The following is a 16,054-nucleotide window of genomic DNA, read 5'->3' on the forward strand; positions in this document are numbered from 1 at the left end:
CCGTGTGTAGCCAGCAGCCAGCGTGAGCGGCCAGCAGCCGCAGTGAGCGGCCGTCCAGAAGACAGCGACTGATCTGCCTCACCCGGGAAGAGTGCAATGATGGTGCCAACTTGGGCCAGTGAAGCAACATCCTCCACAGCTAGAGTGAGGAACAAAAGGATAGCAACTTGTCTGTTCCACTTCCCCCAATTCCCCAGCACTTTTCCCATTCCCCCCAAAAAAATCTTAAAAAATTAAAGAAAAATGAAAAAAAGAAACCCATTTATAAAACAAAACAACAACAAAAAAAAACAAAACAAAAAACCACAGGAGAATAAGGCATGTATGTGATACAGGATACCAGGAAACTCACTTTAAAAATGTGAAACACATGAAGAACTACTTATCGAGGAGACAGGGTGAACTTTATGTCCATGAGAGGCAGCAATGAAACTACCAACCCCGACAGAGGAGGCAGTTATTGCAAAAGTTGTTCCAGGTAAGAAGCAGAAACCAGCAAGTAAGCTAAGCATCTCGGTTTCTTTTCAACAGGGAAGTAAAAATAGCACTACATACCTTTTTCTTAGAAATGTTCAATCTGCTTCCGATGACTTCTGCAATTTTCAGTTTGCTTGTATGCTTGGAGAGCATTGCTGAGAAACAGTCCAGAGCCTATTAAAATAACCAAGGTTAATGCTGACTGATTTTTAAAATAATACATTAACAACAGAACATCATTATCCTGGTCAAAAAGGGAGGAACATAATATGTAGCAGGTACATTCCTGCAAGACTGAGGAGAGTACAGATAAGGTACTAACCCCAGGCTCAGGACCTTACCATAAAGACAGGACACTAACAAAGGTGAAGCTTTACTATCAAAATACTGGTTAATTAGAAAAAAAACCAAAAAATCTCATTGTGCAAATCCGAAATTCAGGCAAAAACAGCAAAGAGTGTTAATCATCAGATACATGGTTCATGGAGGAAATGACTCTCAGACAGTGGAAATAACACCAAAAGATTCCTTTCTAGTTGTAAAGGGCAACTTTACAATAAAGGGATCACATTGTCATTGCTCTTAATCCAGTACTCAATCTTAGCAACTACAGACAGGCCAACCAGATATATGCCTTCTGATGTAATGAAATAGAAAATACGTATCACCACCAGAAACAGATTCTACCCCAAAAAAGTTGAATGTGAATACCTCAAGGATTCTGTTAAATTTCTGTTTACGGGAAGGACAGGAGATAGAATGACCAGGTAAAGGACACGAGTGTGGCAAAACAAAGAATATACAGTGGGTACTCAAGTAACATCATTTTGTTCATCATAGTTTCATTATGATGTTGATGAGAAAAAATAATCAATTCTTGGTCGAGGCCACTGTCTGTGTAGTTTGCACATTCTCTCCGGGTTTTCTCTGGGTACTCTGGTTTCCTCCCACATCCCAAAGTTGTGCACGTCAGGTAGACATGTCTCAATTGTCCTAGTCTGAGTGAGTGTGCCCTGTGATGGAATGGTGTCCTGTTTAGGGTTGGTCCCACCTTGCACCCTGAGTTGCTGCCAGAAGCTCTGGCCACCCTTGACCCTGAACTAAATAGAATAAGTGGGTTGGAAAATAATTATCTTACTCGCTTTTATTAATCTTTCTTAAACGTATGTATAGCTCACATTTATTTCAATATTTAATATTAGAAGTGTCTGGGGTCTTTATTTAGAACTTTTGTGACCTGAAATATGCTGTACAAACTTAACCTTTGTTTATATAAATTAACCTATGGTAAAATTGGTTTCATTATACCTCATTTTGCTTAAAGTCGCCTTTTCCAAGAACCTAACTAACAACAACATTAAGTAAGGACTTACTGTATCTGGTTCTGCCACCACCAAGTACAATAAATATATCAATGAACTTCACACAAGCATTTAAAAGAGAGGATTTATCTGGTTTTTGTCCCTAATTTCTGGTACAGAGCTTCAAAAACCCTTGGAATTATCAAGAGTAAGGAGTGTCTTTTGTTATTCACTAGAGCCCCTTTGGACCATACCAGAGTTTATTATGCTAAACAAGCTGATTCCTGATGGGCCCTTAGATAGTTTAACAAAGGCCAAGCACTGATTGGAGGATTGAAACTTTTAACCCCACCCCCGACCTTTGAGGAGGGGAGAAGTCTAGAGACTGAGCTCAATCATGTGGCCAATGACGTAAGACCATAATAAAAGGCTGGATGTCCAAAGCTTGGAGAGCTTCCTGGTTGGTGGACATACTGATGTACCAGAAAGGTGGCACAACCTGACTCCACACAAACATAAGTGCCTATGCTTGGGACCCTTGAGACCTTGCCCTTTGCATCTCTTCCATTTGACTGTTCCTGAATTGTATCTTTTATATTAAAACTGTAATCTGTACCATATCGTGCTTTCAATGAGTGAGTCAATTATTAACCCTGAGGGGACTGTGGCAGTCCCTGAATTTATAGCTGGTAGGTTATAAATGTGGGTGGCCCTCGAGACTTGAGGCTGGAGTCTAAAGTGGGGGCAGTCTCGTGGAGGATTTGAGCCCTTGAACCTATGGGGTCTACACTAACTCCAGGTAGCTAGTATCAGAAATGGATTGAACTGCAGAACCAGTTGGTGTGAGAGCAATAAAGAAGCAGCCAGGTAAGCCAGAAGGTGGAATGCTCTGCAAAAGAACTGTCCTGAATCTCTTCAACAAGATAGTATATTTAAATGGGGGACTGTGAAACAGCAAGAGTTCTTAAGCCGATAACGTAGAAAAAGATCTGGAAGGAGATACACCAAGATCTTAACAGTGCTGGGGAATCCTGGATAGGGAAATATTTTTATTTTATCATTTCGCTTTCCTATTATTTTCCCATTTTCAACAGTACATATATATTGCTTCTGTATTAATAAAATACTTGTATATAAATGTTAACAGCAGCATTATTCACAATACCCAAAAGATGAAACAACCTAAATATCCATCAACAAATGGAATAACAAAATGTGGTATATACATACAAGAAAATGTTATTTAGCCATAAAAATAATGAAGCACTGACTCATGCTAAATTCAATATGAATTAACTGAGAGAATATGCATATAATGTGTGATTCCATTCATATGAAATGCCCAGGTTCAGCAAATCTATAGATAGAAGGTAGATAAGTGGTTGTCAGGGGCTGCAGGGAGGGCAAAATGGGGATGATAGCTAAATGGGTACAAAGTTTCTTTTTGGGTGATGAAATTATTCTAGAATTAGAAAATGGTGATAGCTGCATAATTTTTTGAATACACTAAAAAACCCTGAATTATACACTTTACAAGAGTGAATTTTATGGTAAGTGAATTATATCTCAGTAAAGTGGTTTCACACACACACACACACACACACACACACACACACAATGACATTCTAAAATAGACACTAAGAAGCTTAGAGAAATCCTACAAATGCCATATTTTATTCTAAAATTACAAAACAGGGTTGCCTGTAAGAAAGATGAGGAATGTAGGAGAATGGGAAGAGTAGTTCACTGGAGAGAAGAACACGATTTATGGGACCGTCACACAGCATTTCAGGGTCAGCTGAGCTGAAGTATCCACTCCAAATGAGGTTTCTTTCTACTCAAAGTAACCTTACCAAACACAAAGAGATACTGCAAACCAAACTGGATCACTATTCTTTCCTCAGTCCTAGCTAATAGAAACCAGGAACCTTTTATAATCAAAACTGGTCAATGTTTTTAAGAGCCCAAAGATCTTCACACAGTACCACTTTTATTCTTAAGCAGGTAGAGAGAAATCTTTGTTCTTATTGAATATGGCAGAGCTGTATAATTCAATTGGGCTTCCTTCCCAAACCCAGAATACAAGGTTACACTTTGTAACCCCCACATAAATTTCTCTGGACTAAAATTAAGAGACTCTATTGACACAAGAGAAGAAATAGAAATCTATCCAATAAACTAAGAAATTATATATAGGAATAAATGTTAAATGTAAAACATAAAACACTTTTATATTTTTTGTAACATTATAAAATTATATATTTTATAACATTATCACCTGGGAGATTTTTTTTCAATTTACCATTAATTTCAGTACCTGTTTTATTCTATCTCAAACTATGCTTAATTGAATTAAGTAGTAACCTGTTTCAAAAAAACCACGAAACATTTATTATGCCCAATTAGTTTGAAGGCAACATTAGTTCAGTTTTAACCAGCTAAGTATAATAAACACCTACACAAAAGAAAAACTCTGACAGCAATCAAAAGAAAGAAAATAGAGAAAATAACAACGAAATCAACAGCCTGATAGGGCACCGAGAAAACAAGCAAGGACGCTATCTTACCTCTTGAAAAATACTGAATGATGCTGATGCAGACAGACTGTCAAAGCTATGGGCAATCCTATTACACCAATTCAGGAGGTCCCTTAAAAAAAAAAAAGTCAACAAATAAAAGACCATAGGCTACAGACATCAAGGGCATCAGTTTATTTGGTCCACTTAAGTCTGGGGCTACCTGACAACGAAGTCTCTCCTTTTTTCTGGCAATGTGAAGATAAAGTGTCATGGGAAAAGAATAAGTGAGTTGTTCTAGTCCCTGCCCCTACCAGGAAGTGACCTATAACTCATTTCTCCCCATCCATGCCAGAGAAGGTAGTGGGGTGGGGGAGCAACTCTCAGAGCAAACTGAGGGGGAGGTGCCCATTCCTAATTCTCACTTCTCAAAGAACAAGTCAAACATGGAGAATGGAGAGAAAAGGCACAGAGCTCACTATATACAGCAAAATCCCAGGATCTTATATAAGTCCACATGTGTCACAAAAGGACATCCAGTGAAAGAACTATGTCAGTAACTATTCCTAACTTTGGCTTTAAAAATTATTTTTTAAAGCGAAAATAACATTACCTTTACAAGCCTTCCTAATCAGTAACTACAGATCTGAAAAGAGGAGTGAGCTGACACTGCAAAGCAGGACAGAAGTCTAATTTCATAAACCTGAGCTCTAATAAGCATTCAGTTCTAGCTGGAGGGAACTTTTGAGGGAAGTAGTTTTTAAAACATCAACTCAGAAAAGTGTTTAGTGCAGTACCTTAGAGACAATTCTCTTCCCTCAAGGCTCAGTCTTTTATTTTCTCTTCTGGCTTCTGAAACTTCCTGAGGTGCCTGTTCACATTCAACAGAACTATCACTCTGGGAGTGATGTTTATCCCCAGTAAGCTGGATGTAAATGTCTAGCAGGTGATCAGTTGCTGCCAATAGGCTGGGGTATCTGCTCTGAAGAACCTGACAGAAGAAAAAAAGCAAAGAAAATTTAACAGCAGACATAGTGATTTTTGTAAAGCACACATTCACTGCTGCAGATACTAGTCAACCAAAAAATGTATTTCTCTATGAAATTTGTCATCGTTACCAAGTATAAGAACTTCACCCTTACGCAGAGCCCCTTCCCCCTCAAAAACCATGACTTTCTTCCTCCACAGAACTCAGTTATCTGGCAACCTCATTATCTATGACACAAGCTTAGGGCACGGACACCAGATGGGGAAGGGTCTCCAAGCAACATACACATCCAAGTCCCAGGACTTGACTCAATGATGAATCCTGCAGGTGCTATTTACCCTAACTGTAAACACAACTCTAGTATGACTCGTCATATCATTTCTCAGCCAAAGCAAATTAGAAGCAGTTAATGGGAAAAGAAAAACTAACTTTTTAAAAGCAGACCACAGTAAAAGGTGCTAGTGTTAAGTACTAAAAAGCAGCTGATCTTTAAAAAGCAGACGACAGAATTTAAAAAGTAGAAGATCATCCACTTCGATAACTACCGAGCATTTTTTGCAGTGTAATAATACTAAGTGCTCACACTAGTTCTAAGGTTTTTTTTGATATGGAATTGATAATGGGAAATATCATGAATATATTAGAAATATTACCATCCAGTATATTTAAATGAGCTTGAAAAGAAATATGTTGATTCAATTTACATATAAAATATCCACATATTTTGTACATAATAAATATGTAATGTCCACATATTTATAAGGGTAAAGAACTAAAACCTTTTCACAGTGTCATCTCCAGTGGTAGGTCTCACAGATTTTATATCTCTATACCTTTTTTTATTGGAGGATTTTATAGCAAATATTGAAAACATATTTCAGATGGATTAAAAATTAAATAAGAAGAGAATAACACAATCAACAGATTCAATTTAATGGATACACATGTGGACCTTTCAAATACAGAAATACATTTTTGCGTACGAAGGGAACACTTATAAAACTGGTCATATTATTTATAACCTTGGTTACCACAAACAAAATACATTCTATTTCTATCAACCCGAAAACAAAAAGTTCCCCCGTTCCCCTTTGTCATCCATCCATCCCCCGACACACTGCTCCTGGGTATCATGAGTCTGATTCCGATCCTTATGGTTTTGCTTTTGCAAGTCTGTCATATGTACGGAATCATACAGGAGGCTGCAGTGGGTAGTTCAGGTTCTCTTACTCAGCGTGTTTTTGAGATTCAGCCATGCATTACTCCATGTGTCAGCAGCTCATTCCTTTTTACTGCTGAGCAGTAATTCCATTATATGAGCATGCACACTTATGATCCGGGTGAAAAAAACCTACTTTTATTTGGAAAAAAACTTTGCCAAATTTAACAATTTAGTAAAAACCCAGCTATTTGGAAAAAAGTTCTGAATGAAAAAGATTTATGTGTACCTACCAACCAGTCGTTTTCTATCTTAGCCAAAAAAATACCTTTTCTTTATTACTGTAAGTAAAAAATCTAAACATAATTATCACTTAAACTGATATGAGATGGCTCTATTATCAATTTGATATGCCTTTTGGAGATTCATTCCTTTAATAGGCATTTTTTTAAGTACCTACTTTATATCACACACTGTTCTAGGGATAGGGAAACAAAACAAATAAGGAATGGGGTCCACCCTCAAGAAACTCCGTCTGGCATAAGCTGCAGATAAGTAAGCAAATCAAGCTTGCAGCACAAAAGACAACATGATCGGCCCTGCTTGGGGGATCCTGGAAGGTTTCATGCAGAGGCACCTGGCAGAGGTCGCCAGTGGCTGTGAGTGGGTTCGCTGGCAGAGAAAGGCATCAGGACTTAACATAGGCAAAAGTGAATGGGGGAGACAAAGTTTGAGAAACTGCCTGGGCTGAGTTCCTGGCACTTACTAGATATGAGACTGGCACTACATAAATAGCTCATTTTTTAAAGCATAATTTGATATTTCAGCAAGAAGTCAATAACAATCTTTCTAAGCATAGGACGACGGGTTGGCAGCAACAGAAATGCAGTTCCCTGTGTTCCCCATGAGGTCGGCATAGGAGATTATTTTATTTCCTAAGTAATACACACAAAGGTTTTAGCCACCAGTCATTTATTCAGTAGAGTATTATTAGGATTTATCAGCAAGTCCAGAAGCTTAAAAAGAACAAGTAATCTTCTCAAAGTCAATTATCTAAATATGATACACGTTATTTAAGTGAGGGAGTAAATGCTCCTGTTGCACTTCCTGTGAGCAGAATGACTTCCTGTGGTTTATGACAGAAATAGAAAGATGAGCTTTGGCTTGTACTTCAAGTACAGGATACAGTAAAAAAAGAGTAGCTATCAAAAGCTCTTCCCATCCTCTCAATCCCAATAAATCGCACCTACGTGTGAACTTTAGTCCTCTCCTTTAGAGAGAAGACTGGAATTTAAGTCTGAAAATTAAACATTTAATGTCTACAATTGCAAAAGAAAAAGCTGCATTATGACAGAGCAATACGACAAACATTTACAAAATGCCAGGCACTGAGGGAATGGTGGGGCACAAAGGTGAGCAAGTACCGAAGCAGCTTATAGTTAAGGCCAGAAAAACAGGAAAAGAAAGGTATCATCAGACACAGAAATACACAACTGGGAACGAGAGTGACATAAGGAATTCACAAGTGCAGAATAGGCTAGAAAGTTATACAATCACACTGGGAAGGCAGGGCTTCGTAGAGTTTACACGAGCAAGCTTTTCCCAGTAATATGGTGAACTAGATACCCTGAAAACCCCTCTGCTAATAAATACCTAAAATGCTGGATGAAATACTTGAACAGATTGTCTTGTGTCACTTATTTATCTAAAAACTTACACAAATGAAGAGCAAAGCACCCCTCCTGTGCCTGAACAATCACTGACAATAGCTTTATTTGCTACTCTCCAAGACGAAGCATTAAGGAAAGGGAAGCTTTCCAAGTGAGGGGGTAGATACAAAAGGGAGGTGAGGGGGTTAGCAGAGTCAAGTTAATATACCTCTTAATGATCGGAGGTGACCAGAGATACTACAGAGTGAATCATTTAATAAAACCTATAAAATAATTCATCTCAATTTTCACTAATATCCAGATCAAAATGTGCATTAAGTTGTCGAGAGTAAAAGATACTAATTACAAATTAACTTAGTAAAAAGATCCTTTGGGGACAAGTGGGGCAAAAAATATGGTCTGAGAACTAAATGGTACTCAGGAATTACTGTTCATTTTCTTGGGTATAATATTATTGTGGTTACATATGAAAAATTGCTCTTAAATTTTTAGAGATGCATCAAAGTATTTGGAGATAAAATGTTATGGGGTTTACTTTCAAATATATTAATAAAAAATACCAGGTGAATTCAGTAAAACGTTAGCACATTTTAACTATAAATTCAGGTTGATGAGTACCTTGGAGATTCATTATACTGTTTCCTCTATTTACCTGTAGGCCTGAAACGTTTAATAATAGAAAGCAAAAAAGAAAGGCATCGATACTTTCTTTCTAATATTCACATACCTCATTCAGTTCTGTCTTATCCATGTTATCCAGGTGAATTTTGGTCCAATATTTATCTAGCAGAGTAGCATGACTATTTAGTGGTCGATACCAATTTCCTCCACAGCTCAAGAGTCTGTATTTCAAAATAAAAAAGAGTCACGCAGAACTTCCAATTTTAATCTTAAATTTTCGTGCTGGTTATCCCTTGCTAGGCATTATCTCATGTATGAATAAAAGTCACATTCTTTCTGGTGCTAGATACCACTATGTTGGGCTTATAGGGCAGATGACAAACGAAAGGCTGCCCGTTGGCTCAAGTTTGACATTTTTCCTAAGGAGGTTTAACCAAGTTATTTTCAAGTCACTGCAAATGATTCTATTAGGTGTTTTGATCTCAACAACAAACACATTTCTCTTCCTTAAGGCATAAATTAAGGAAAGAGAAAGGTTCACAGCATTAAAAATAAGTTCACTGCTTATTACCAAAAATTATTAAAAATTTTAAGAGAAAGAATATTCATTAAACATACACTCTGGAAAAGCTACATGCTTACACCTAAGCCATTTGATTAAATCCTAACAACTATCCTCAGAAGATCGCATAAGGAATGAATATAGGGAGAAGTATCTCCCTTGCTCACTCAACTATGACTACAAATAGCAGAGCCAAGAGCTGAATTCAAGTTTATCTGACATCTTTCTGTGATGTCCCAGGACTTTTTGGGAAATGTACTTAGCAGGAAAGAACTTCACTATCTCTGTGAATAAATTCAGGGTCTATTAAAATTAACAGGGGTAGCAAGGTATTTCTGGAGAAATACCTGTTAGGTAAATAACCTGTTAGGTTAGCTCCACATTCTGTCTGGGAGTGAATGTTCGCTGAAATATAGTAAACACTAATATAATCACTAATTATAATGTGATATTCATTTCACTCTTGGGCATTTTAAGGCCTTGGAAAAGCTGTACAGGTACGGACAACCAGTAGGAAATACACCACTACATTCATGTTATTATAAAATGTAGACAGGAACATATAGTAAATTTGCTTAGGTTTTATTTCTTTGTTGATGCTTATACTCAATTTTTTATCTGCTTGAAATCTACATGTCATCATCGTTATCATCTTCATGGCTAGCCATTAGTTGGGTACTTACTATGTGACAGGTCTTTAATGTAAGTAATTTCTCTTAATCTTTAAAACTTACACCAAGTTGTAAAATAGGTATTATTAGTCCCAATATAACCAGACAAGCAAGGTATACATAGATATCAAAGTCTCAGGACTCAAACCCAGGCTATCTGACAATAGTCTCACCTATGATTATTCTTGAAAATAATATAAAAATTGTTTGAAACTGCTTCTTTTTAAGTGGAAAAAAACACCTTGTTTTCTAAATTAATTATCTGCATTAAAAATAGTCAGGAATGAGAAGGTTGGATCTCTCATCAGTTCCAGCTAACCTTGCTTAAAGTGGGCCCAGAGAACTCTATTTCAGGACTTTTGGACTCAACACTAGCATGCGGGCTTATGAGGAAGGGGCTCCACGGGGGAATAGAAAGGTTAATAAGACATACCTCCTGGTTGCGAAGAACTGAAATCCAGGAGCCACTTTCAGACAGTCACCTCGGCCAGGAATCAAGAGCTCTCCATTCTCCAAGAGAGGGATCAACACGGAAACCTACATCACAAAACCCCACCGAGAAAGCTATTAAGACAGAAGTAACGAAAAACAAAACAATTCTCTCTCCTTATAATGAACACACCCTTAAAGGAGACCCCAGTTCTCACAGCATGAACTGGGGTCAAAAGGCAGGTGGGAAAGCCTGAGCCACCTACACTCCAGCAGAACAACTCATCCACTCAACATTCACTAAGTGCCTCCAGAGCCAAGCAAGACACTACAAGTCCAGACAGGACCGAGGCTTTAGAGCCCAGCGTCTGACGGGGTAGCCAGGCACAGCACTAAGCAGCATGACAGTGTGGCCCCGGATGTACCAAAGTGATGTGTGAGGACAGAGGGTGGCTGTACATGAGAACGGAGTGGTTTAGATGCAGCGCAGTGAAGCTGTCCCAGGGGTGATGACATTCACTGAGTCTCAAAGTATGAGCAGGAATTAGCCAGGTTTGGTGGGAGAGAAATGGCACATATATACACTCCAGGCAAGTTATTCAAATGGATAAAAACGTATGTGATTAAGAGCATGGCATGGGAGGATTCTGTTACGGTGAGGACAGAATGTGCATGGAAAAACACAAGGCTTAGAAACAGATGATAAAAGGCCTCCTGTGTTAAGCTAAGGAGTTTGAATTTTTTCATTAAAGTTATTGAAAAGATTTTCATCTGGGAAAAAGTATATATATATATATATTTTTTAAAAACCAACTGCACAACAATATGGAAGACAAACTGAAAAGAGCTAGCTTGGAGGGAAAGAGGTGAAAGAAAAAGGACACTAGTCAGGTAACTAAGACAAAAGGGTAGATAGGTAGACAAAGTGACAGACAGATAAAAAAATAAGCCCAGTGCTGAGATAGGAGAGAACAGAATAAAGCGATAAAGAAATAGTACTAAACAATATAAGACTAAATGAGAGACTACAAGAAGGAGACATCAAACTTCTGGCTTGGTAACTATGTGGCAGAGCAGACAAGCTCCATTTTGGACATACTGAAATTCCACTGGCTAAGGAACATCCAAGTAGAGATTTTTCTGAGAAAAGTGTGGACTAGACATATGGATCTAGGGGACATGAGCTTAGAAGTATGAAAAGAAAAAAACACAGTAAGAAAAATAAAGAGCCAAGAAACAGAGTTCTAAAATATTAGACATAACTTTAGTAAGCATCACTATTTCATACATGCTAAGAGCTGAAAGGAAAGCTCCCCCCAAAAATAGAGGGGCAACTCCAATACTTAAAATTAAAGAAAATCATCCTGAATGAGACTGTAAAAGCTACCTTAAAATATTAGCTGAAAAATTCTGGAAACAATAAAATAATAACCAAGGGATCCAGGCTATGTTTTTAAGTAAACACAACTATAAGGGAGACCAAGACAGAAATCGTCAGTTTGGCCTTGAAACTGGACTTACTCATCAAAGAACGTACTCAGCTATGGGACAGAGATAGATTCCTAGGCTCCATCATGGCAAGGATGGAATATCCCTTATGTTCCTCTATCTTCTTTGGCTAGTCTAATTCGATGACACATAACCCTAATGATCTCCCAGGTACCATGATATCTGGGGGGGAAAAATGCCTAGGAAAGAGAGCACTAGAAAGGGGACAAGACTCATCAAATACCTTTAAAATGGCCTGGTGGTTTATAATTCAGTTTTATTTTTAAGTCTCATTGGTAGGAGTCAGCCTTGGCTCTGCATGCTTATTAAGAAAACCAAGTTTCTAGCCGTATAAAGCTGAGCATTAAGACCCTGGAATATGGTGATCAAACTGTGAGGCCCCATTTGGGCCAATAACCCCATTTCATCTTTACCTCATCAGACGCTAAAATCACCATAATATGCAAATATTTATAGCGACTCCTTCCCCTTTATATCTCCCTAAACCTTCTCTCTCTCTCATTTCCAAGAGGGGAAAATCCATATGCAGGTAACTTTGGAGTTCACGTCAAAAGAAAATTAAAACCAATCTCAGGAAAATCTGCCCAAATCATTCTGCAATACATTTTTTTGGTCATACTTTACAGAACACAGAGAAAACATAAACTGCCTCCATAGCTAAATTTTATACACATGAAAAAATATACATCCAGTATATTCTCCTTAATGGAACAAAGACAAACACACTCTTATTACATCATCTCTTCCTTCATCTGTCCTCAGCCCACTCACTGCTCTACAGATGCCATAGGTGGAAAGCAGGGTCTCAAAGTGCTCAGGGTATCCGTAACATGGATGTTTCCCACAGGGCCTATTCTTGGAAAGGCTGTAAAATTGGCCACATAGTCAACTAAAGGAAGAAAAAACTACTATGAAATTGGTCACACAGTCAACTACTAAAGTACACAGTACAAGCAGAATTTTATCAATTTTCTATCAAACAAGAGACCAGCCAAGTAATCCAAGACCTCAAACCAGATTAGGTAGGTATCCATGAATGAGCTTCTCACAGTATATCTCTAATCAAACTCCTATGATGTTTAAATCATCCCCTAAAATCACAATTAACAAAATGTTCTTTAAAGAAAGGAAATTAGGCAGTAATTGGAAGAATGACATACGACATCTAAGGGGGCATAATCAATATCCTCCAGAAGGATCCAGTGTCCCTTTGTGGCTGCCTGTGTCAGGGTGCCAGGCTGCCACACAAACTCTCCCGGGACATCTGTGCAGCGATACATTCCCAACAGCATCTGCAGAAAGAAGAAAAATTACTCAAATCACACACCTGAGGTCCTAATGCTACATCCTTTGATTACGTCCATTAAACTTCTATAGGGATAGAAGCAGGCACTTGAGGTTTTCACAGCTTGGTCCCACCAGTTATGAGGAAGACCAATTAACTATCCTCACAGTCCCTCAGCAAAAACAATATATACAAGCATGTTAACATACCAAAATTTGACATTTCTTAATTACCTTACTGTCAGTCTGATCTCCAAGCTGGACTTTGAGAAGCTGAGGGGGCTTCCTTCTTCCTGTCATTGCAGCTAAATGTTCAACCAAGGACGTTTTGCCACATCCTATTGGTCCTTCCAACAACACAGCATTCTGAGAAGCCACTGCCATAGCCAGGGTCTGAAGATTTCTGCAGACTGACTCCACCAGCACATAAGACCTAAAGGCCAGCTCCTGTTCACGAGCAGAACTCCTATTGCCAGCCTAAGGGGGCAAGTAAAAAATAAAAGGCATGTCAACAGGAGTCCTTCATCCAAAGAGCACAGGTTAATTAAATTTCTACAACAATGCTGCCACTGACCTTGACATAAACCTCTGCCAATAAATTAGAAGTGCCAGAACTATAATAACAGGTACGTTACCCAAAGTAAGGATTTGACTTCTTTCCTTTCCTTTCTTCCTTTCCTCCCACCCTGCCTTGGGGGATGAGGATTTTGCTAACAAATTTAAGAAAAAGTCTCCCAAAGCTTAAGAAGCAAAAAAGGCTGACATGCAGGGAATGGGGCAAACCACAACTGGATTATTGTTTGTTTTCCTTCCTCTCGCCATATTCTAGGATTTCATATTTATGATAAAAAGTGCACACATTTCTGAGACAATGAGGTAAATGTGGACATTAAATGTGTATTTTACATTATAAAAGTATTAAAATTTTTTTCAGGTATAATAAGAGTATTGGGGTTATTTTTAAGTGCTTTTCTTTTACATATACATACTAAAATATTTAGACATGCAATGATGTGATATCTAGGAGTTGCTTTAAAAAAATTATGGTGTGGGGAAAGTATGCCGATATATAAATGAAACATTAACTGACCACAAATTTATAATTACTGAAGATGGGTGATGGGCATGTGGGGGTTCATTACACTATTGTTTCTACTTTAGAATGTATTTGACATTCTCCGTAAAAAAAGATAAAAATAATAACAACTGCACCAAGTATGTTTAATGAGCACAGAGTTTCAGTTTTGCAAGATGAAAAAGTTCTGGAGTTTGCTAGCACAACAATGTGAATACATTTAAGTGTACACTTAAAAATGTTTAACATGGTAAATGTTATGTGTATTTTACCAGAATTTTTAAAACTTTTAAATAATAGTACACCTAATATAAGAGGGAAAATGACCTCTTGGAAAAGTGGAATAATTATTAACAGTTAAGGAATAGTAAGTTTTCAAACATGGCTAGTCTCCTAAAGATACGTGAGGACAAAATGAGATTCGGGGCTAGAAGTTCTTGAACTTTCTGAAAAGCTGTTACTCCCAGCAATTTAGCAGGTGGGCTGGGCCATAGCACCATTCTGCACTCTGCCCCTGGGACCCACATCTAGCCCACCCCAACCAGAATCCTCCCCTGCATGGAAATTCTAACCCTCTAAACCTAATCTATGTTAGGAGGGTTTTTAAAGAGGGGGAGGGGTCTTAGTGACTAGATGGAAACACAGGGACTTTAGAAGTGTTGGTGTCTTAGTGTTGATTACACTACACAGATATATTCACCTTATGAATAATCACTGAGCTATACATTTAATACACATGCATTTTTATATGTATATTGCACTTCTTTTTTTAAAAAAACTATACCACCTAGTGACAAACCAATGGTTCAAGGAATGACCAGGACTTGTTCTAAGAAGAAAATTGGGTGGATCTGAACCAGACAAAGTGACACCTGACTAAAGACTGCTAGGGGAATACAGACTGGTTCCCAATGGTTGTTTTGGGTTGTCGGAAAAGTCATGACATATGTTTTCTATGTTTTTCGTTGCAAAAATGCGTCATGATTTTTCCAAAAACCCAATAAGATTATGGAACCAGATTATGATCTATAGGCCTTTCCAACGTGTGGTCTGGAGCCACATTTTTGGAAAGAAGGTCATTTCATATGGCAGGGAAGTTCACTACAGATGCCAGCCTCCCACACAATAGGCAAAGATAATATTCTGATAGAAAGAGGCTCCTAGGGCTCAGACATGGGCCTACCCATCTCTGCCAAAGGGCAGCCCAAGGGCCTCCGGGCAAATCATTCTGCCTTTGTTTTACATAAATATGGTATCACAACACATACCACCCAACTTCACACAGCTGTCGTATCAAGTAAGCGAAAGGATATATAGAAGAGACTTGCTCCAGTTAAGAGAATCAAAGAGGCATCATTGGTTTCTAATTTAACATTAGAGACAAAGGGAAAATCAGAGAGGAGGGCCCTGAGTAAATTTGTCTTAATCTCTCCCTGAACACTTCTGTAAATGGAAAACAATCTGGCAAATTCAATTTGGTTCACACCTGTATCATAAGAGAAAAAGCACACTTTTTTCCTTGGCGGGGCTCTGTGTCATAGGTGGTTAGGAGTGGGGAGAGGCACATATCCTGCCCGATGCCAACATACCTGCTCTCCAGGGGCTGGCGGCTGCCGAGGCAGCACCACACCACAGACGACAGTCACCCTGGAGGATAGATCAGCGGAAACAAGGTGTCCCTGTAAGTACTGCAGCTCCTTCTCCTTACGCCAAAGGGAAGTTTCAGGATTGGCCAAAACCAAGGCCTTCTCCAAGTCCTGCAGCTGGGCCTCTTCTAGTAGCCTGAGGTAAA

General features: G+C 38.4%; 1 protein-coding gene across 2 annotated transcripts in view; it reads right to left on the reverse strand.

The window, feature by feature from the left end:
* The window catches only part of MDN1 (midasin AAA ATPase 1), a 135,963-nt gene that overhangs the window by 105,407 nt on the left and 14,502 nt on the right, over positions 1 to 16,054 (reverse strand). For both annotated transcript variants that reach the window (XM_019654999.1, XM_019654998.1), the window contains exons 5-12: positions 15,852 to 16,044; positions 13,422 to 13,664; positions 13,064 to 13,195; positions 10,399 to 10,502; positions 8,839 to 8,953; positions 5,092 to 5,285; positions 4,346 to 4,427; positions 556 to 651 (exon numbers count right to left, since the gene is read on the reverse strand). In XM_019654999.1, coding sequence (XP_019510544.1) covers positions 556 to 651; positions 4,346 to 4,427; positions 5,092 to 5,285; positions 8,839 to 8,953; positions 10,399 to 10,502; positions 13,064 to 13,195; positions 13,422 to 13,664; positions 15,852 to 16,044 — 1,159 coding nt within the window. The remainder of the gene's footprint in view (positions 1 to 555; positions 652 to 4,345; positions 4,428 to 5,091; positions 5,286 to 8,838; positions 8,954 to 10,398; positions 10,503 to 13,063; positions 13,196 to 13,421; positions 13,665 to 15,851; positions 16,045 to 16,054) is intronic.

This window comes from Hipposideros armiger, unplaced genomic scaffold (genome assembly GCF_001890085.2).
Source record: "Hipposideros armiger isolate ML-2016 unplaced genomic scaffold, ASM189008v1 scaffold_234, whole genome shotgun sequence".
Classification (NCBI taxonomy): domain Eukaryota; kingdom Metazoa; phylum Chordata; class Mammalia; order Chiroptera; family Hipposideridae; genus Hipposideros; species Hipposideros armiger.